At 52.7% G+C, this 20949-nt stretch overlaps 1 protein-coding gene across 1 annotated transcript in view; it reads right to left on the reverse strand.

Moving 5' to 3' along the window:
- Positions 1-1639: 1639 nt before the first annotated feature.
- PTK7 (protein tyrosine kinase 7 (inactive)) overlaps positions 1640-20949 on the reverse strand; it is a 64680-nt gene continuing 45370 nt past the window's right edge. Inside the window, exons 8-20 of the mRNA XM_055571379.1 lie at positions 20522-20655; positions 20244-20379; positions 20014-20133; positions 18582-18731; positions 18333-18483; positions 18109-18236; positions 16591-16794; positions 15244-15399; positions 14278-14510; positions 12989-13069; positions 4350-4501; positions 3360-3538; positions 1640-2649 (exon numbers count right to left, since the gene is read on the reverse strand). Of these exons, the coding sequence (XP_055427354.1) occupies positions 2489-2649; positions 3360-3538; positions 4350-4501; positions 12989-13069; positions 14278-14510; positions 15244-15399; positions 16591-16794; positions 18109-18236; positions 18333-18483; positions 18582-18731; positions 20014-20133; positions 20244-20379; positions 20522-20655 (1985 nt within the window). The 3' untranslated portion in view covers positions 1640-2488. The remainder of the gene's footprint in view (positions 2650-3359; positions 3539-4349; positions 4502-12988; positions 13070-14277; positions 14511-15243; positions 15400-16590; positions 16795-18108; positions 18237-18332; positions 18484-18581; positions 18732-20013; positions 20134-20243; positions 20380-20521; positions 20656-20949) is intronic.

Below are 20949 nucleotides of genomic sequence, written 5' to 3' on the forward strand. Positions count from 1 at the left end.
TAGAGCCCATGCTCTGCAACAAAAGAAGCCACCACAACGAGAAGCCCACACACCACGACCAGAGAGTAGTCCCCACTCGTCACAACTGGAGAAAGCCTGAGCGCAGCTACGAAGACCCAGCACAGCCATAAATAAGTAAATAAATGTGCTGGCATGACCTGATGGGACTTCTTGTGCTCCTGCTCCTGCATGAGAGCATGGCATGGGGCCAGGAGAGGAGACCCAAGCTAGACAACAACCTGGTACCAAGCCTGGGTGAACGCAGTGAAGTCTAGTCAAGGTCAACCAAACCTCACCAACTTGCAGACTATGAGTGAGGAAAATAGATTGTTCATGTGAGATGTGGGTTTTTTATGCAGAAGCACCACTGTAATAACTAAGACATAAGTTAACACCCCCAAACACATACCAAATACAACACACAAAATTTGTAAAACAATACTTACCAATAAGGTCTATAATGTACTCTGACAGTTTTTATTACATTTCATTTTTTTTTACTGCTGGGTGCAACCCACAGTTTGAAAAACACTGTTCTAGATAAATTGCTCTGGATTTTTTCACTACAACACATGACGATGGACCACACTGTATATTCACAAGAGTGGCTCACTTACCAGCTGGGTGACCTCATGGAAACTACCTTGCCTCCCAAATGTGTGAACAGGGGACAATAAAATCCGGCTAACAGAGTGGTCGAACAAATTCAATATGAGATTATACATATTAAGTGCTTAGTAAAGTGACTCAAAACAAGTGTTTAATAAATATTACCTATTCTTTTTAAAAATATTTTTTTATTTATTCAGATGTGCCAGGTCTTAGTTGTGGCATGTAGGATCTACTTCCCTGACCAGGGAGCGAACCTACATTGGGAGTGTGGAGTCTTAGCCACTGGACCACCAGGGACGTCCCAGCTGTTCTTTTCATTACTGAAACATCTGGTGAGGAACAGCAGGAACCAGAACAATTCCAGAGGTCAGGACTCATTTCTCGTGGATGGGAAACCATGCTGAATTTCCAATCTGGGAGAGGGTGACTGATGGCACGAGAGGTCTGGGCAAGGAAGAGCCAGGAATCAAACCAGCTGAGGCTGAAAGCCCTGGGTCAGTGAGGCAGTAAATGCATCTTTGCTCAGTCCTGTCTTGTTCACCACCGTCCTAGAGTCTTGAAGGGATTCAGAGACCGGAAGGTATCATTAACTCCTCCTATCCCACCCTCACACGTCTACACGCACCACCCAAATGTGAGTACGTGGCCAGCCAGCAGAGAATAATTAGTTGGCATCAGAGAACAACACAGGATCAGAGAAACGAGACCGCCTCCTCTGAGCCCACATTCTCAACTGCTCCTGGAGAGAATTGGTAGTTGAGTGGTTAAGGACTCCACTTTTTCACTGCCATAGCCTGGGTTCAATTCATTGACTTGGCAATTAAGATCCAAAAGCTGAGCAGCACGACCAAAAAAAAAAAGTTTCCAACTGCTCCACAAACCAGAGACCAGAGCCCGTGTCCACCAGGTATCCCTGCCGTAGCACCCCCACGCCAGGCTCCGAGAAGGCACACTGCTCCTTCTGATGTGCAAGGGAAGGAGGTACATCATTTATGGGCAACGGGAGGGAGTGAGCACCAGAAGCAGGTCGTAAAAAAGGCTTCTTTATTGAGAGCAGCGAGTGTAAAAAAAAAAAACCAAAACAAACAAACAACAACAACAATAAAGGTGTGGGGCGGGGGGAGGGGGGCCACCGTCCTGTCTCCTCCAGGACCAACCCCCACCTTCCATGCCCTCCCACCCCACGCTGCAATTACATACAAAAGCCGCCCACGGTGCATACAAAAAAGGGCGGGTTATATAGTGTCAAAAGCTCCTGAAAACTCCTTCATCTGCCAGGCACTTAGGATGAGGAAAGGAGAGAAGGGTGGGACGAGACTCGGGGCTGGGTTGGGGCTGGGTCAGAGTCCTCGCGTCCATGCGGGAGGACTCGCTGGCCGCGTCCTCCACAATCCAAGTGCAGACCCCAAAGTGGGCCCTGGGGGGCCAGAACCACGCAGGACTTGAGTATATTAAGGAACTCCCTTGAAGCCAGCTCACCTGCAGCCCAACACCACACACCCCCATCCCACCGGCATGAAGTTGGCAGGTGGGTGGCAGAACTGGACCTGGACAAGGGGAGGAGACCCAGGCCAGAAATTGGGGTTACCTGAGGCACCCACACTGTCCCTGATGGGGGTAGGGGTGGCAGAGAAAGCTGCCCAGACCAAGGCCCCAGCTACCCAGTCTGGGTCCGAATCAGCCTCTCCGAAGGGCTGAAGGTGGGGAAGAGGAAGAAAGCCCAGGCCCTGCCAGTCCTCAGCAGTGCCTGTGGTGCCAGGGCGGGGCCCCTGGTGCCCAGGAGGACGGGGATCTAGCCCCTCATGCTGTGGGCACGCCCCAGGAAGTCCTCCCCTGCCCACGCCATCCTGAGGCACAGCCTGCCTGGGCTCCCTCCTCACGGCTTGCTGTCCGTGGGGCTGTCTCCCAGGGCGTTAGCGATCTCGCTGAAGGAGGGCCGATCCTTGGGGCTGAGGGCCCAGCACCGCTGCATCAGCCGGTACAGCTTGGAAGGGCAGCCCTCAGGCTGCGGGAGTCTGGCCTTCCCAGCCTGCAAGTCTGCAGAAAGAAGGAAAGAAGGGTAGTCAAAATATTTAGCCACCTGTCCAATACTCGATGGGCTTTCCAGGTGGCTCAAGGGTCAAGAATCCAGCTGTCAATGTAGGGAGACACAGCTTTGATCCCTGGGTCAGGAAGATCCCCTGAAGTAGGAAATGGCAAACCGCTCCAGCATTCTTGCCTAGGAAAATTCCATGGACAGAGAAGCCTGGCAGGCTACAGTCCACGGGGTCCCGAAGAGTTGGACGTGACTGAGCATGCATGTTTGCTAACATTCTGCGGAGCCTGCAGTTCCCAAAGGCAGCCACGAGAGGGAGACTCTCCGGGGCACTGGACAGTGCGGGTGAGAAAAAGATTCACGCAGTTCTTGGCAAGTATCTTGCAACTGAAGGAAAGGGCCTTCCCTGGTGACAGTTCCCACTGGCGGGCGGGGGCAGGGTCCACGCTGCACAAGCAGCAGCCAGTGCACGGGGGCTGAAGTGGGGTCAATGGGCAGGCATCAGAGTGGCTAGAGTGACCATGACAGGGACAAGGGCTATTTACCCAGCGGTATGAATGTGTGTCGGGAATCTTACAAGTGGAACGGCCATATCCATATACCTGTGGACACCAGCCCTGAGGGGAGGCAGGCTGAACTGGTCCCAGGACCCTGAGTAAGCTCTCCACCGAGAGAACACGATGAACTGGCCCCTGGAAATACAGCTGCCTACCTGCCAGCACCTCGTCGTCTGCCTGCCCACCATGGGGCATCTCCCCGTGGGTGAACACCTCCCACATCAGCACGCCGAAAGCCCAGACGTCAGACTTGGTGGAGAAGTCACCCTCCAGGATGGCCTCGGGAGGCATCCAGCGCAGGGGCACCCAGGCCTGGCGGAAGTGGTAGTACTCACTGCGGGACAGAAGGACACAGAGGCAGGGGGGTGGGGAGAGGTTCACGGCCTGGGACCCCAGCCTCAACACAAGAGTCTGGTTTCACACCCGGGCTGGAACCCAAATTTCCTGTTTCAAGGCATCCTGGGAAATTGGAAACATTTTTGTTTAGCAAGAGGTGGGGGCATACATAAACCAGATGAAATCTAGAGGTATCTGTGTGGGGTCTGATGGTTAAAAAATTCCCTTAAGAATCAGACTTTGCCGAAATATCAGTATTTTTTAAAAGCTTCTAGTCATACATACTTTGTTAGTTTAAGAGTGTGAAAAATGCATATGTTAAGTGGAAAGAAATTTTAAAGAACTTTGCTGGTGATAAACCAACCATGACTAAAGCAACAGCCAGACGAACCGTGGTGAGTCAGAGCTGGGATGACTCGGGGTGTGGGGGGTTCCTGGAGGCACTATGTAAGCATGTATTCCAGAGTGATCTCTGGCCGTGGGTGCTGAGCTTTAAGTCTTAGGCTTGAAAAGAATAATGACTGAATTCAGGAACTAACAGAGGGACCCCTACGTATAGTTAAATTATATAGAAACTGCTATAAAGTTTGACTAGTTCTTCTTTTTAAAGATTTGTAATTTTTTATCATTAGAGAAAAGCGTAAGGTCAGGGAGCTGAGGTCGACTGGCTGGGGTGCCTGCGCACCCTTGGGAGAGGGTGGGAGGGGTCTGGGCCCCCTCCCCCAGGCCCTCCAGCTTTGGACTAGGCCCCTCCACCGGCCCAGCTGTGTCTGCCCTCTGCCCCTCGGCACCCCACCCACGCCCCCTACCTGTTGTACACGTCCTTGCTGAGCCCCAGGGCCGAAATCTTCACCTGTCTCTGGGCGCTGACCAGGCAGTTGCGGGCGGCTAGGTCTTTGTGCACGAAGCGGTTGTTGGACAGGTGCTCCATGCCCAGGGCCACCTGGGTGCACAGGCCCACCTGGAACGAGGAAGGGGCCCATCAGAGCAGCCCAGGACCACGGGTTTCAGGAACTGCCCTTGACACAGCCCTTGGTGGGGTCTCCGGGCTATTAATGCGATGCTTAGGAAGCCCCAGAGCAGAGGCCCAATAGCCTGTTTCCTTCTTATAAAAGGACCTGCCTCCTGGGTCCTTGGAAGAACTGAATTTAATGAAATGAAGTGCTCCCCCCACGCACAGCAGGTGCTAGACTAAGTGAGTGGCAGACGGGGTGGGAAGAACACACGGTAACCAGCTGCTGAATGAAAAAAAAAAACAAAAACGTATAATATTAAAAAACAATCATATATGTGTATAAAATTTGTGTATAAGTGACCGTAGATATACACACCCACATACATACACAGACTGGTTGCCTCTGAGAAGAGGGACGGAAGGCCAGAGAGAGAGAGTAGGGAAACTCGGTTTCTATTTTCTGTTGCAAACTACATATAGAAAAGTTCACTAAATATATGTGTACTTTCATGAATAATTATAATGCCCACACTCAGTTAACAGACATCAAGTTAAAAAAAAAACACAAAAATCAACAATGCTAGGCCCCCCCGAAAACCCCCATTGACTCCTTCCCCATCACAAATTCTCCCCTTTTCTCAAGAGGTAATCACCATCGTTCTGGGATAATAATTTCTTGGCTGTTCTTTATAGTTTTACCACTTACGCATATGTTCCTCAACAATGCAATTCAGTTTTGCCTGTTTGAGAACCAGATAAAGCTGGAAGCAACAAAAATGTGTATCTTTTTTGTACCTGTATTCTTTCACTTAACATTGGGAGAGTCACCCTTTTTTGGGATATCATTGTACTGAGTTGTTTTTCATCATAAATATATCGTAACTTATTTGTTCTTTTTTTAAATGTCTATTTTTAAAATATCTATTTATTTGGCTGCATTGGGTCTTAGTTGCCACACATGCGACCTTTAGCTGCTGCATACAAACTCTTAGCTGTAGCATGTGGGACCTCACTCCCCCACCAGGGACCAAACCCTGGCCCCCTACATTAGGAGCTCGGAATCTCAGCCACTGGAGCACCAGGGAAGTCCCCATAATTTATTCTTTGTAGGGCCAGATGACATTTGTGTTTCCACTCCCACCCCTACACAAATTTTGGCTATTGAGAACAGTGCTGCTATGAATGTTCTTATGAGTGTATACATGCATGAGTTTCTCTAAAATACCTCACATAGGGTCAGGGACTGTAAGCAGCTTCAGCATTAGAAAATAATGTAAAATTATCTTCCAAAGTGTAGAAATAAATAAAATGTAAGAGAGTTGGGGAGATTTTCGCTGCAACCTTTTTAAAATGTTTGAGCCGTGTCCATGTAGTATATATAATACATTACATGCTGTGTTTAGCCACTTGGTTGTATCCAACTCTTTGCGACCCTTTGGACTGTAGCCTGCCAGGCTCCTCTGTCCATTCTAGGCAAGAATACTAGAGTGGGTTGCCATTCTCCAGGGGATCTTCCCAATCTGGGGGATCGAACCCACAACTCCTGTGTCTCCTGCATCGCAGGCAGATTCTCTACCCACTGAGCCATTGGGGAAGCCCATAATATAGTATATTAAATGTAATTATAATTAAGATACATTAACATTTTAAAAATATGCATCAATGCATTGAATGCATATTAATTGAGCATCTACTGAATGCCATACAACTGAGTGCTGATGGAATACAACAGGGATGGCAAGACTGGGCTCCTGGTGAGAAGGCAGTCTAGGAGGTAAGAACGGTACCTGCAGGAGGGTGCCATCACCTAGGGGGAAGGTGAACCACGCCAAACAAAGGTAGAGTCAGAGCGCCAGGGAATGCTTGTAAAGGCCAACGGCCCCTTCACCTCTGCCACCTTATCTAAACCTTGGGAGGACACTGAGGGACACACAGAACATGCAGCATTTCCCTGCGTATAAAAACAAGGCAAACGGAAATGCAGAGAGGTCCCTGTGGAAGGTAACTTACTGGCCAGCTGTGTCTCTTCCAGCACAGACACACTCTGGGCATCCATAGGGGAGTAGCCACCCATCACATATGTGACCACAAAAAGATGAGAAGAACGTGGCCTGGGAATTCCCTGGCAGTCCAGAGGTTAGAATTCCACACTTCTACTGTAGCAGGGCATGGGTTCGATCCCTGGTAGGGGAACTAAGATCCTACACGCCGCGCAATCCAGCCAAAAGAAAAACAGAGAACATGGCCAATGACCAGTGTCATCGGTGATCAAGAAAATACTAATTAAGACCCAACAAGGTATCATTTGCCATATATCTGACTGTAAAAGGTCAAAAGTCAGCCTTCAGCTTATCTCCAATGGTTCAGAAAAATGCATAAAAATCATAATATACATAGAGAAGAATAAAGCAAACTAGGCAAAATAAACAACTGAATCTGGATAAAGGGTCTATAGGCGTTCCTTGAACCTTATTATTATAGTCTTTTAAGTCTGAAATACCAAAATGAAATTTAATCAAACATACACACACACACACACACAGGCCAACAAACACATAAAAAATAATAAGAAACAAAAGCAGCCTGTGTGTGGACCAATGAGAGCATGTCACAGATTAACCAAGATTGTCTACGGCCATACCAGGGCTTCTCAGGTGGCTCACTGGTAAAGAATCTGCCTGCAGTACAGGAGCAGCAGGAGACATGGGTTTGATCTCTGGGTCAGGAAGATGCCCTGAAGGAGGAAATGGCAACGCGCTCCAGTATTCTTGCCTGGAAAATCCCATGGACAGAGGATTTTCTGTCCACCAGGCTAAGTGGACAGTCCATGGGGCTACAGTCCATGGGGTGGGCTATAGTCCATGAGGTCTCAAAAGAGCCGGACACGACTAAAGCAACTGAACAGGCACGCATACACAGCCATACCACCCTGGACACACCTGATATTGTCTGATTGTGTTTAGTGTGATTCTTTGTCCCTGAAGTTCAAAAGGGAGCAAAAGTGAATGTGAGTGGCAAGGGGCTGCTCCCGCCTTACCCCAGGGCAGGACAGAGTCAGAGGGGGTCAGGGCACTTGCTGAGCCAGGCTGGCTGCTCCCCATGAGGTGGGCTCCTCAACTTTGCCCACAGTCCAGCCTGATGCCAAAGCCTGGCTCTTCCCTCAGCACCACAGCTGGCCCTCCTGGGTCACCTCACCACGTAGGGGCCCCAGGAACGGCAATCTGCCATCAATGAGGCAAGCGGTGGGCTGCTGCCTGTGGACGGGCCCCTCCGCATCCCAGGCTGACCCCGAGCAGCTTCACTGGCCTGGCTCCTAGGGTCACTGCGGGGCAGACAGAGGACCCGAGTCCGAACACACTGGCAGCAGGGTCATTCTAAAAGCAGACCTCAGTCTGCGTGATCTGGCCCATGAGATCCCTGCAGGCTTCACTGCCCCCACGAGAGGTTTGCTAACTGTGGTCACAATCTATTAGTATGTCACAAAACCCACTTAGTGAATTTTCATCAGCATTTTTTGGGGGGAATTGAAAATATCAGAGAGCAGCATACTCAGTAAGGGCCAGTATCATTCATGGAACCTTCTTCATATGTCTATGTTGCATTGTGATGTAAAAAAAGCGCTTTTTTTTTTTTTTTTGCTACTGTGGGTCTCAGTCAAGAAAAGTTTTAAAAAAACAATAGGGACATCCCTCGTAGCGCAGTGGCTAAGACTCTGCGCTCCCAATGCAGGGGACTCAGGTTCGATCCCTGGTCAGGGAACTAGATCCCACACGCTGGAACCCATGTGTCACAACCGGCAGCTAACAATCCCACACGCCACCCCTGAAGATCACATGTGCTGCAGCCAGGACCCGTCCAGTCACATAAACAAACATTTTAACAAACAAACAAAAACGACCTATGTCTCAACTGTCCAAAACAGTAGCTCCCAGCTACTTAAGTTAATAAAAGCTTAATAACATAAAAATTCAGTTCCTCAGTCTCCCTAGCCACATCCTAAGTGCTCAATAACACCACAGGACTGGGGCCTTCCGCACTGGATAGCACAGGTATGGAATGTTTCTACCACCGAGGGAAGTTCTATTAGGCAATGCTGACCCGAACCACCACCAGCCTGGACATGCAAAAGATCCAATATATCGACCGACACTGCACATGCAGGAGGGCTGAACTCGGGCCACAAGCAGGAAAGCTCATCATCTTCCTGGTGCATTTTCTTTATCAAAAGGGAAGCCACAGAACTTCACTGGTGCTCCAGTGGCTAGGACTCCACACTCCCAAGTCAGGGGGCCTGAGTTCAATCCCTGGTCAGGGAACGACATCCCACATGCTGTAACCAAGAGTTTGCAGGTCACAAGTAGAGATGCCACATGCTGTGTGCCGGCACAACAGCGGGTGCAGACAAATGAAATAATAATAATTTTTGTCTAAGGTGAAGCCACAAAATCTCTGGAGAGCTTCCAAATGACTGTGCGGGCCAGTGAGGAGAGGTCAGGTCAATGGGTCCACCAGGATGACTGAGCCCTCCCTGGGTGCAGGGCCCGACAGTTTATCTCCAAGGAAAAGCAGAGACTGTGCTCCCCCAAGAGCTCCGGCTCCCAGGCTGTCATCCTCAGAAAGCCTCAAGTACCACTGATGGTAAAAAGACCTCAGAAATGGACACTCCACTTCAGACGCCAGAACCCCAGGGCACTGTCCAGTCTTGCCTGGTCGTCGCTAAACAGGAGACAAAGGCTTTTGTCACGAGCTCTCCTCGGACTCGCCTTCCTCCTCAGCCTGCCCTCTCTGCTCTGGCTCACAGGCTCCTCAATCTGCTGCGAGTCATGGGAGCAGAAGAGAGAGGACTTGGCTCGGTGACTAACTTGCTATCTTTCCAGAGAGGCAGTGCTTCTGGAAATACTGGCTGAGCGAGGACAGTAAAAGAGAATTCTGTCAACCCCAGCCAAATAAGTGTTTTCCTATTGCTGGGCGAGCCGCCATCGGATGGCCATGGGATTAATCTTCAAACACTGTTACAAAGACTTGCACTTTGGTAAAGACCAGACCCACCCTTCCTTCCAACTTTTATACCCTGGGGGCTCGCCCGAGTTCTGGCCAAGCCCCTGTGACACTTCCTGGGTCTTCTCAGACAGCCGGCGCTTCCTGTCCAGCTTCTGACTGCTTAAAGCAAAAGTGGGTCCAGCAGGTGTACTAGACTGCTCCTGCCCGTCAATAGTCTGCAGGTGATCCACGAAGAAGTCACAAGTTACAGGGCTCAGACTTCAAAACCCCCTTCACCTTATCAACCACGCCAACACGCATCACCTACAACCATGCCAATACCTAGGGCCCTCGTATGTTATTTTTTAAAATATTTTATGTATTTTTTTAGGGTCTCAGTTGCAGTATGCGGGAAATTTAGTTGCAGCATATGAACTCTTAGCTTGGTTTCAGTATGTGGGATCTAACTCCCTGACCAGGGATCAAACCTGGGCCCCCCGCACTGGGAGTGCAGAGTCTTAGCCACTGGACCACCAGGGACATTCCTGTACATCTTTGATCTCCTCCACTTCGGACCAGGAATCCTCCTGGGACTCCCACCAGCTCACGCACACCAAGCACGGCACTCTCATTCCAGCTGTAGCTGACCAAGGAGCAGCCTGCCTACCACTCCGTCTCCCTTTAAAATCTGATCGTGTTCTCCTTCCATCCCCTCAGGAAGGACCCTAGAAACATAAAGTGGCACAGCGGCTCACTACATTATTGGCACAAGAAAGCATCTAACAAGGTTTAATGTGTCTTTCTTAAGGATTTTCATTTTCACAGAATCCCCCAAAGGAAGTTTTTCAAACTACGAGTCAAAACCCACATGGGAACTTCCCTGCTAGTTGCTGGGCTGTGCTTAGTCGCTCAGTTGTGTTTGACTTTTTGCGACTCCACGGACTGTAGTCCCCGCCAGTCTCCTCTGTCCACGGGGATTCTCCAGGCAAGAATACTGGAGTGGGCTGCCATGCCCTCCTCCATGGGATCTTTCCAACCCAGGGATCAAACCCAGGTCTTCCACATTGCAGGTGGATTGTTTACCATCAGACGGTAAAGCCACCAGAGAAGCCCATGGATACTGGAGTAGGTAGCCTATCCCTTCTCCAGGGGATCTTCCCAACCCAGGAGTTGAACTGGGGTCTCCTGCATTGTAGGAGGATTCTTTACCAGCTGAGCTACCTGGGAAGCCCTGCTAGGGCAGTGGATAGGAATCTGCTTGCCAATGCAGAGGACCCAGGTTCGATCCCTGCTCTGGGAAGATCCCACATGCAGTGGAGCAACTAAGCCTATGCACCACAACTATTGAGCCCTGGTGTCACAATTACTGAAACCTACACACCCTAGAGTCAGCAAGTCTCAACTACTGAGCTCGCATGCTACAACCACTGAAACTGAAGAGCCCAGAGCCTGTGTTCGAGGACAAGAGAAGCCACCACAAGAAGAAGCCCATGCACCGCAACTAGAGAGCAGTCCCCACTCTCTGCAACTAAAGCAAGCCCACGTGCAGCAACAAAGACCCAGCTTGGCCAAAAATAAATAATTTCTTTAAAAAAAGACCCATATAGTTCTCAAAACCAATTTAGTGGATTAAAAATAAATATTGGATAAGAAATATTAACAGTATCAAATACAGTGTTGTGAAAGCTTAATTTTAGCTTTAAGTGTGTATGTGGGGGTGGGGGGGCATGTGCTGGGCCATGAAACAAAATGCATTTTTTTATAGGAGACTCTAAGCAAAACCATTTCAAGCCACTGTCCTATCCCAGGGCTCCTTAAACCTTAATTAGCTTAAGAATCAGCTGGAGAGCTTATTTGAAAACTTTCGGTCTTCAGATCCCACTCGCAAAGATTCTGCCGTACGTCTGAGGTACGGTCCACAAATTATAGTGTTTCGTCCTTCCCCCACCATCCAATGCAGAATACTGTCCTTGGAGAGTGTGGAAACCAACTTATTGAAGTTTCCCCATCAAGTTCAAGATGCTCGGGCAACAAAGTGTGCAAGAGATCTTCAGCAAAGGTGGTGATGATCTCAGCCAGAGTCCCTTGGGTCACGTGAAGGAAATAACTGACTTCCTGTCCCTTGCCTACGCCCCTGTCCCAGCCACAACAACATACCTAGGCTCCTCTTCTCCCACCATTCACCTACTTCTTATCCTGAAGACTTGAATTTGAATGGCTTTCTTTGTTCAGATTGTCTGTCCACTTAAAGGACACGGACACCTTCAAGGTCTCTCACGTCTCTTATGACGTTCTTTATGTCTCTTGCTGACTTTTCGTATCTTATCTGAAGTCTGTAAAGCATGTCCTGCACTCATTTACCCAAGCTCTCCCCCCAGATCCTTAGTGCCCAAGGACACCCCACGGTCTCAATTTTGGATTCCCAAGGGCCCTGGGCACCGTGACTGGCCCAGTGACGATTCACTGGTTCCCTGCGTGCTCTCGTTTGTGAGCTCTGGGGTCCTGACATCCCACCCAGCTGGCGAGAGCTATCCTGTCCTGCAGTATCCCATCTCCAGCCACTGCAAACTGTCCTGCGGCTTCTCAGAGACGGAGGCAGGGGCACCACGCCCGGAGGCCAGCTCACTGGCCTCGTCTGGGCCTCAGCGAATTCACCTGTGATGGGAAGAGGTCAGCCTGAAGGTCACAGAGCTGCTCCTGCAGAGAGATCGAGGGCAGCCAGCCAGGGTTCCCCCCACCCTCCTGCCTGATCAACCAGCCACACCTTGCCGTGACCCGGGTCAGCCTCCAGGCCGGGAACAGTCACCCGGAAAGGTGGCCCAGCAGTCTGCCTCCTGCGCTGAGCTTTGCTTGCTTATGTGGTGACATCACTGTCACCGTGGACACAGAGTACCTGGTCACATGGAAGCGGGGAGGGGGTACGGGAGGGGAGAAGGCGGCGGGCAGGGAGAACTGGGCACAGAAGGCAAGGTCCGAGGCGGGCAGGGGGTCGTAGGAAGCATTCCCTTCTTCACTGTTTCAGCCCAGGTCTGTGTCTCCACGGGGCCCCAGCCAGGGCTCTATGCCAGAGGCAGGAGCAGAACCGGAAGGAAAGGCTGGGCAGCCCACAGCCCGAGTGAGAGCAAAAGCGTGAAAACCACAGGCGGTGAAACCCTGGCAGCCCGCCCACACCCCCGGGGGATGAGGGAACACGCTCAGAGCTGCGCCCAGCCCCGCCGGCTCCGAGACGCCCGGGCTGCCGGCTGCCCCTTCAGCTCAGCACCCTCCGCAGCCGTCGTGCTCCAACAGCCCGGGCCAAGGGCGGCGCTTCTCCACAAAGGCAGTGGGGCCACACAGGCTGTGACCGGTCACTTAGCCCGTCTCAGCCTCTTTACCCATCGCAGGGAAGTGACACCATCCCAGAGGATCACCGTGCTCCCCGAGTGCTCACCCCAGGGCCTGGCCCGCGGGCAGCGCTGGACCAGGGCACCTGCTAAGGGACCACCCGGGCTCCCAACCCCCCACCCTCCTCACCTTCTGCTTTGTGCTGAGGGGCTGCGACTTCAGCTTCTCATCCTTGCTCTTGGAAATCCTCAGGAACTGTTTAAGGTCTCCCTGAAGAAAAACCCAGCATCTCTGTCAGGTCACAGCGCAGCCGGTGTTCCCTCCTGCCAAACCCAACCCCAGCGAGTGCTCACAGGGCGCCTGCCCAGGTGGGGAGGGGGCGAGGACCCCTGACCTAAATGCCCGCCCCTCAGCCCAGACCCCTTCCCATGGGGAGAGTCCAGTGGCAACTAAAACTTATAGGAAGCGTCTCCTAGAACAGCGGTCCCCAGGTTTTTTGGCACTAGGGACCAGTTTCGTGGAAGACAAGTTTTTCCACAGACTGGGAGGGGATGGTTTCAGACTGATTCAAGCGCATTACATTTATCAGGCACACTTTATTTCTACCACGATTACATCAGCTCCACCTCAGATCATCAGGCATCAGATTCCGGAGGTTGGGGACCACTGTCCTAGAAGCTCCCAGTCAGAAAGGGAGGGGGACAGTCATTGCTGCCCTCGGTGGAGCCCCCAGACAGGCAGGAGAGGAAGCCCCTGCCCCGAGAGCGCCAAGAGGAAAACACAGCCCCGGACCTTCGGTCTTCACAGACCCCAGACAGGAAAGCCTCGTCCTCTAGACCTAACACAGACGGGGCCCTAGCGGCAGAAACATGTGCAAAGTGCTCTTAGCCCTCGTTCATGGAAAGACGAGGGTCACTCCTCGCCCTTCCTGCACCCGAGCTGTAGAGTCTGCCACGCAGCCATTTTTGAGGACCAAGGGGACTAGAAGTGGGCCCGGGACTGCAGAGTGAGGGGCAGGGCCGGGCAGCACCAGTGGGGAGAGAGAAAGAAGGCCGGTGGCTAAGCGAACGCTATCCCGCCAGTGGCACCGGCTGCAGGGAAAGAAGGAAAGCCGGGTTCTCGTTATGTTTCTTCTCAAGGGCTGACAGGCCCTGGGGAGTGAAAAACGACAAACCAAAGAAAACCAGAGTCAGGGAAAAGGGCCTGGAAAGCGTCCCTGCCTTTGGGCTGAGGAAAAAGCTGGAAGGAAACTGGGACCAAACCCCAGACAGGGGCCAGCAGATGGGAAAGGGGCTGAGGGTAAGGAAAGGCGGAGTCGAAATGGGGGACAGGGGGCTGACATCTCACGGTGGGGTGGCGACGCAGGCTCCAGCGGTGCCCTCGCCCCAAGTCAGGGCTCTGCCCCCGCCCGAGCCCCCAGGGTGCCCCCGGCCGCCTACCAACCCGCCCGAGCCCCCAGGGCGCCCCCAGAAGCCTACCAGGTCCACATACTCCAGCACCATGTAGTGCGGCTCCGCCTCGCGGCACAGCCCTAGCAGCCGCACCACATTGGCGTGGTTCAGCTTCCCAAACATCTCGAACTCCCTCCGGAAGTCCAGCTGCTGCTGCTCATCCCGGCTCTGCAGACTCTTCACGAGCACCAGGGTCTCAGGCGATCCTTCTTCCAAGCCCTGTGCCTTCGCCAGGAACACCTCCCCAAACTCGCTCTTGCCTGCAGGCATAGGACTGAGTCAGCCAGCCGAGGATGCCCCGACTTGGGAGGCACCTGGCCGGGGTCACACGCGGGGGCGTCTCTCTGCTCCCGCCCAGCTAGACCGGGCAGTGGCCCCAGCTCTGTGTGTAACTCCGAGCGAACCCCTTCCCCTTCTGCCCTGGGATTGGCAGTCTCTAACAGTGAAATAAAGGGGTCAGATTGACAGTACTTTCTAGAAGGTGGTCTATGAGAATTTTAGGTGATTCACTGTTAACACGTCTTACTTCTATACTTTAACCTATACTCATAAAACACAGATCCGTAACTTCCCACAGTTTTTCCCAGTTTTTCCTACAACTAAGCTTGTTTTTGTTCAGTCACTCAGTCGTGTCTGACTCTTTGCAACCTCATGGACTGCAGTACGCCAGGCTTCCCTGTCCTTCACTATCTCCTGGAGTTTGCTCAGACTCATGTCCATCGAGTCAACAGAGCTCAGTTTTTTTTTAAAGGTGAGAGAAAGTCAATCTAAAGAAAATATCAAGTGACTAACACACAGGAATGACAAAAATCTCGGTGGGATGTGGACAACGGGCACATGGGGGACCCATTGGACCTGGCCGCCCTGATGCTCCCTCCATTTCCGAGGTTCTGGGTTTCAGGGGCTTCAGAGACACCAGCCCCTGGTGCAGCTGAAGACAGACCTGGAGCCTGTAGTTAAGTAGGGGGGGTGATGGAGGCCATGGCAACACACCCAGCGTGGTGATGGGCTGCAGGCTGGCCCGTGGGAAGTGCATCTTGTCGCTCGTGCTGTGGCGCTTGCTGGTGGCGGCGGAACCAGAGCCCAAGCTGGTCAAGGCCACCTCCTCCTGGATCTCGGCCGAGGGCTGTCCGTTCTGCAGAGGCCCGCCTGGGAAGAGGGGGCAAGGGGGAGTGAGGATGAGACTGGCCACCATGGGGACTGCAATTCTTTCCCACAATCTCCCACTCCCAACAAACGGATCTAATCCTAGTGATCTACACAACGTCCACACACAATCCGGTCAATGAATTGAAGGGGCTGGGGCGAGGGAGCTCAGCACACCTTAGGGTCTGATCACTTATTGACATAGCCGATTACAACCTTCGAAAAGAGACAGCACAAGTCTCAGCTGAGTCACTGGTCTCTGGACAGCCTGGTGACAAAGGTTTTTGCTTTCATAGAATCTCCTAGGTGCAAAGCTCTAAACAGGCACAAAGGGACGATCACAACAAGGGAAACTCCAGTCCTGCTCCTGAACCCCTAAAGTGAGAGGGGAAACCCAGCCATGTCCCTAGGGGGCTCCCGGTGGAGGAGAGAAAGGGTAGAAGGAGGGAAACAGGCAGACCGAGCACCCCACCCCACCTCAGGAAACTCAAAGACTAGCAGAGGGAGACACAAGATGTGCAAGGAAACACTAACACATATGAACCAGGCTGCTCAGAAGCGGAGGCCCTGGGAATCAGCCAGCTCCAGGGGGCGGGTGGAGGGGTGGGGGCTGGAAGTGAAAGTTGCTCAGTCGTGTCCAACTCTTGGTGACCCCACAGACTATACAGTCCATGGAGTTCTCCAGGCCAGAATACTGGAGTGGGTAGCCGTTCCCTTCTCCAGGGGACCTTCCCAACCCAGGGATCGAACCCAGGTCTCCCGCATTACAGGCAGATTCTTTACCAGCTGAGCCACCAGGGAAGCCCAAGAATATTGGAGCAGGTAGCCCATCCCTTCTCCAGGGGATCATCCCAACCCAGATATCAAACTGGGGCCTCCTGCATTGCAGGTGATTCTTCACCAGCTGAGCTACCAGGGAAGCCCTATACTGAAATTATGCCTGTGGTTTAGAACTGCAGGGAAAAGGCAGGGAAACACAGGAGGCTAGCCTGAGAATCCAATGAGGAAGACTTGAGCCAGGCTGCTCAGAAGCGGAGGCCCTGGGAATCAGCCAACATGGGGGCGGGGGGTGAGCGGGGGAAGGGGGTGGGTGCGGCTCTGCTTTGGCTCCAACTGCTGCACTTTCCTCCACGGCCACGGGAGGGCGATCAGCACCTGCGCGCGACACCGCCTCCCTCTTCCAGGGCCCCTCACCGTTGAGGCACTCCATCTCTGGCTCCTCGCCCTCGGGCTGCTTCTGAAGCCGCTTGGCCTTGCAGCGCTTCTTGCAGTAGAACATGAGGCCCAGCACGGCGATGATGTAGGCCACAGCGGCGCCCACCGACAACCCGATGGTCTGGATCATCTTGTAGGGGGGAGGGCTGCCTGGGCCCTCCGAATCCTCCAGCACCGGCTTGTCTGAGAGACACACAGATAGGTGTGGGCAAGGGTGACTAGGGCAAACGCAGCCCTGCTGCTCTGCCAGCTCTCTCCACCCCACACATTCAACAGCCTCCCAGACTACTTGATGCTCTGACCAAGCCGGAGCAACCTGGGAGGGTCACCCCCATCACTGGCTTCAACAAGGGCCAGTTCCTGGGGGCCCATTGAGGCCAGAGGGAGCTCTGCAGGATTTGAGTGATTTCCAAGCTGTTTCTGCACCCAGACACAAGCCCGGAACACACATCAGAAGCACACCACAGTCGGCCCCGACACAAACCCACATCATTGTTAACAAGCATCCTTAGTGACTTGAAATCTTGAGTCAGGCCCTACAGAGCTGCACGTGGGAACTTCTGATTTATAACTCCAGCCATCGCCCAGCACAGAGCAGGTTCAAGAAACACTTTTGCAAAGATCTTCTAGTCTACAGGCTTTCAGTGGCCTTGGGTCCCATGGAGAAAGAGGTGCCAGGTGGGAGAAAGGCCCAAAGGGGGAGGCCGTCCAGGATCCCCCAGTTGGCACACACACCCAGTGGCTTCAACCAAGAGGCCACCACTTCACTTTACCCATTTAAAGTTCCACGGAAAACCCTGTCTAAAAAACCAGTTCTGGGACTTCCCTGATGGTTCAGGGGCTAAGACTCTGCACTCTCAAATGCAGGAGGCCCAGGTTCCCATCCTGGTCATGGAACTCGGTCCGGCATGCTGCAACTAAGACTCAGAACAGCCAGATAAAGTAAATTACACATTAAAAATAAATATTTAGAAAACCAGTTCTGCTGCTGAACCAAAAAAGTTTGAAAGCCTCTTGCTCAAACCCCTCTCATCTTAATAGAGAAAAAAAAAGAGGAAATACCACCTGGAAGAGCACAGAGCTGGGGATCAGGAGAGGTCAGGCCCAAATCCCCAGTTCCAGGCCCTACTCAGGGCCTTACACCTTTCACCCTCTGGGTCTCCAGGGCAAAGGAACCACATGCTGCTGCGGCCTGGCCGCCTCCTCTCCTCACCCAAGGACCACAAGGACACACCTGGGAGGAAGCATCTCAGGACAAGAGCACCCCCCACCGCCACAGGCTCACACACCCTGGCTGTGGAAAGTGTCAACGACAGCCCAGCTCAGGGCAAGGAACCTGAGACTGCCTTGTGGTGGCCCCGAGGAGGGGACCCAGATTCCCCGCCCCCATCGCAAAACACAGCTTTGGTGCCTTTTGTGTACAGGGCTGATGAGAACAAGGATGAGAAAGAAGTCGGGCGCCCACTTCCCGTGTGGACAGCCTCGCGGGCCCCATACCCACGACGTAGAGGGGGGCCTCTGTGTGCTTGATGTTGCAGCTGTTGCCCGCGATGCAGGTGTAGCGGCCCGAGTCCTCGGGGGCCACGTCGTGGATCACCAGGGAGCCGTTCTGGAAGATGTGCATCCTGCCGGGAGAGAAGCCCCAGCGTTGCCCACCTGGCTGGCCCCGGGAGCCTGAGCTGCAGGGGAGGCGGCGGGGTGGGGAGGCGGAGACGGCCTACCTGGGTCCCAGCTTGGTGGGGTCCAGGATGCGATCCTTGCCCTTCCACTGAATGAGCGGCTTGGGGTCCCCCTGGGCCTCGCACCGCAGCAGGGCCGTGTGGCCCTGGTACACGGTCGTGCGCTCCGGCTCCACCTTGAAGGTGATGAACACTGGATGGGAAGAGCCCGGCGAGGGGCAGGGAGCAGTGAGCAATGGGGCTGGCGGGGTGCGGGCCGCGGCCCCAGCCCCACGCCCGGCACGGTCGCACCTGCCACGGTGAGCTGGACGTGGGCGCGGATCTGGCCCTGCAGCCCGTTGGAGGCGATGCAGGTGTAGTTGCCAGCGTCGTCACGGGTCACCCGGGAGAAGTGCAAGGTCCCAGCGTTGTCTGTCACCCACTCTGGGAGGCTACTCCCATCTGCAGGGGAAATGCGGGGGAATGATGGGCTGGACCAGAGTCCCATCACGGTTGGCAATGCCTTCAGTCACTCACCTCCACTCGAAAACATGCCATTGCTCCAGCCTACCCACAGACAAGGTCCAAACTCCTGAACCAGGGGTCGGGAGTCCCTGTTACTCACTTTTTCTAATTTTCCAGCCTCACCTCCTTCTACTGCCCTGTATAACTCTCCACTTCCACCAAACTGGACTTCTGGCTGGGCATGGAATTTGCCCTGTTCTCACCATCACTGCCTGTCACTGCCTACTCCTAGCACCGAGCCCTGCTCTTTGCCACTGTCATGCCCATTCTGAGCCTCAGCCCCTACAGAACGCTCCCCCAGACACCTGAGCAGAGAGGGCCCACTTGCTTCTCAGAATCGACAACCTCACTCTCTTAGTGGGAACGTAAAAGCCCTTTAAAAAACTATTTGGCCATTCACATCAAGGGTTGTAAAAATGTGCCTACCCTTTTATACATAATTATTCCATTTCTGGGAATCTTTCCCAAAGGAAATAAACCCAAATCCAGAAAAAACTTCGCCGAAAAGATGTTTACTGCGGCAATAAAAAAAAGACAGAGAGTGAGAGAAACAGCGAGAGGTAGACAGAACGGAAGCAAAGATGGCTAACAACCCAAATGTCAGACATTTAGGGAATATTTAAGTAAATTACAGTGAACCCAACTATTGGAATATTATTGTAACCATCAAAACCAATGGTCCAATGTTTATGTATAAAAACATGGGGAAATGCTTGATGATATTAAGTTAAAAAAAATAAAATTACATACAGTTATCTGCATCATCCATTTCTACAGTAAGCATGACTTACTCATGGAAGTATAGTAAGTGAAAATTAGATGTATAATAAAACTGCTATGTAAAAACAAAAAGATGTACATAGAAAACGGTACACACCCAGAGATGACTGATGGTGGGATTATGCATTATTGTCTCCCAAAGTTTTCTAAAGGATTAATTTTATGTTGGAAAGGATGACTATTTAGGAAAGGGAGGACTTCACGGCCCTGTCTGGACCAATCCTATCACTTGGTGCCTTGAATCATCCTATACATTGTCTAACGCTGTAACCTGACCTCATTTATGTCTGGCTTCCTTCTTCTAACTGGAGTATAAATCGGCCCTACATTTCTTGTCTGTCCCGCAGTACCAGGCACTCAGCTGGTCCTGAGACAGGCACACGTCTGACCAGTGGACTGCCTGTTCCACCCCCCCACCCCACGCCCACAGGGTACCCACCTGCCCGAACCCACTTAATAGTGGGTTTCTCTCGGCCCGTGGCTGAGCAGGGCACCGTGGCCTCCTTGTCAAACTCCATGCACTGCTGTGGCCGGGGTGGTGGTGTGAACTTGAGCTTTTCTGTTTCAGGAGAGGGAAAGGGAGGGCTTGAGGCAGCAGGCCTGAAGATCCTGGGCCCTGCGGCTCCCTCCCCAGTCCTCTCCTGCCCGCCGGGCCAGGCGCCAGCTCACCCAGCACTTGGACGCGGGCCTGGGCCTCGATAGTGCCGGCGGGTGTACTGCTCACGCAGCGGTACCACGTTCCGTCGTACACCTCCACGCTGTTGATGCGCAGGGTCCCGTTCTTGAAGACCTCGAACCGCGAATCCTGCAGCACAGGAGACGAGCCCACGAGTGGGTCTGCGCCTGCCCCCCACCAGCCTCTCCCTGGGGCTGCCTCAGGGGAAAGTACACCGGGCAGATGAGCACAGAGGACCCCATGGCCCCCCAGCAGCAACCCTCGTCCTCACCTCGGAGATGAGCATCTGGTTTCTGTACCAGACGACTGTGGGTTTGGGTGTGGCCTGGGTCAGGCAATGCAAATAGCCCGGCTTGCCCTCCTCCAGCTGGCTGTCCTGGGGCTTCTCCAGCCACGTGGGCACCGCTGAGAGGGACAAGGAGGAAACAGAAGGTTGATCAACATGTCCCCAAAACCCATGGATCCAATCCTAGGAAATTCTAATTACCCACCTCCCCCAGGCCCTGAGTTTAGAAACCCTGTCTGCTCCAGTGATAACTGCGTGACCTCTTAGTGAAGGCCCAGGTACCAGAACCTTCCTAACATTATCTTAGTTCAGGGCCACAATAAACCCCTGAAGTATGCATTTCTATATCCATTTTACAGATAAGACAGCAGTTCAAAGAAATAATGATTTCTAATGCACGATAGAGGATTGAA

This window comes from Bubalus kerabau, chromosome 3, assembly GCF_029407905.1.
Source record: "Bubalus kerabau isolate K-KA32 ecotype Philippines breed swamp buffalo chromosome 3, PCC_UOA_SB_1v2, whole genome shotgun sequence".
Lineage (NCBI taxonomy): Eukaryota > Metazoa > Chordata > Mammalia > Artiodactyla > Bovidae > Bubalus > Bubalus kerabau.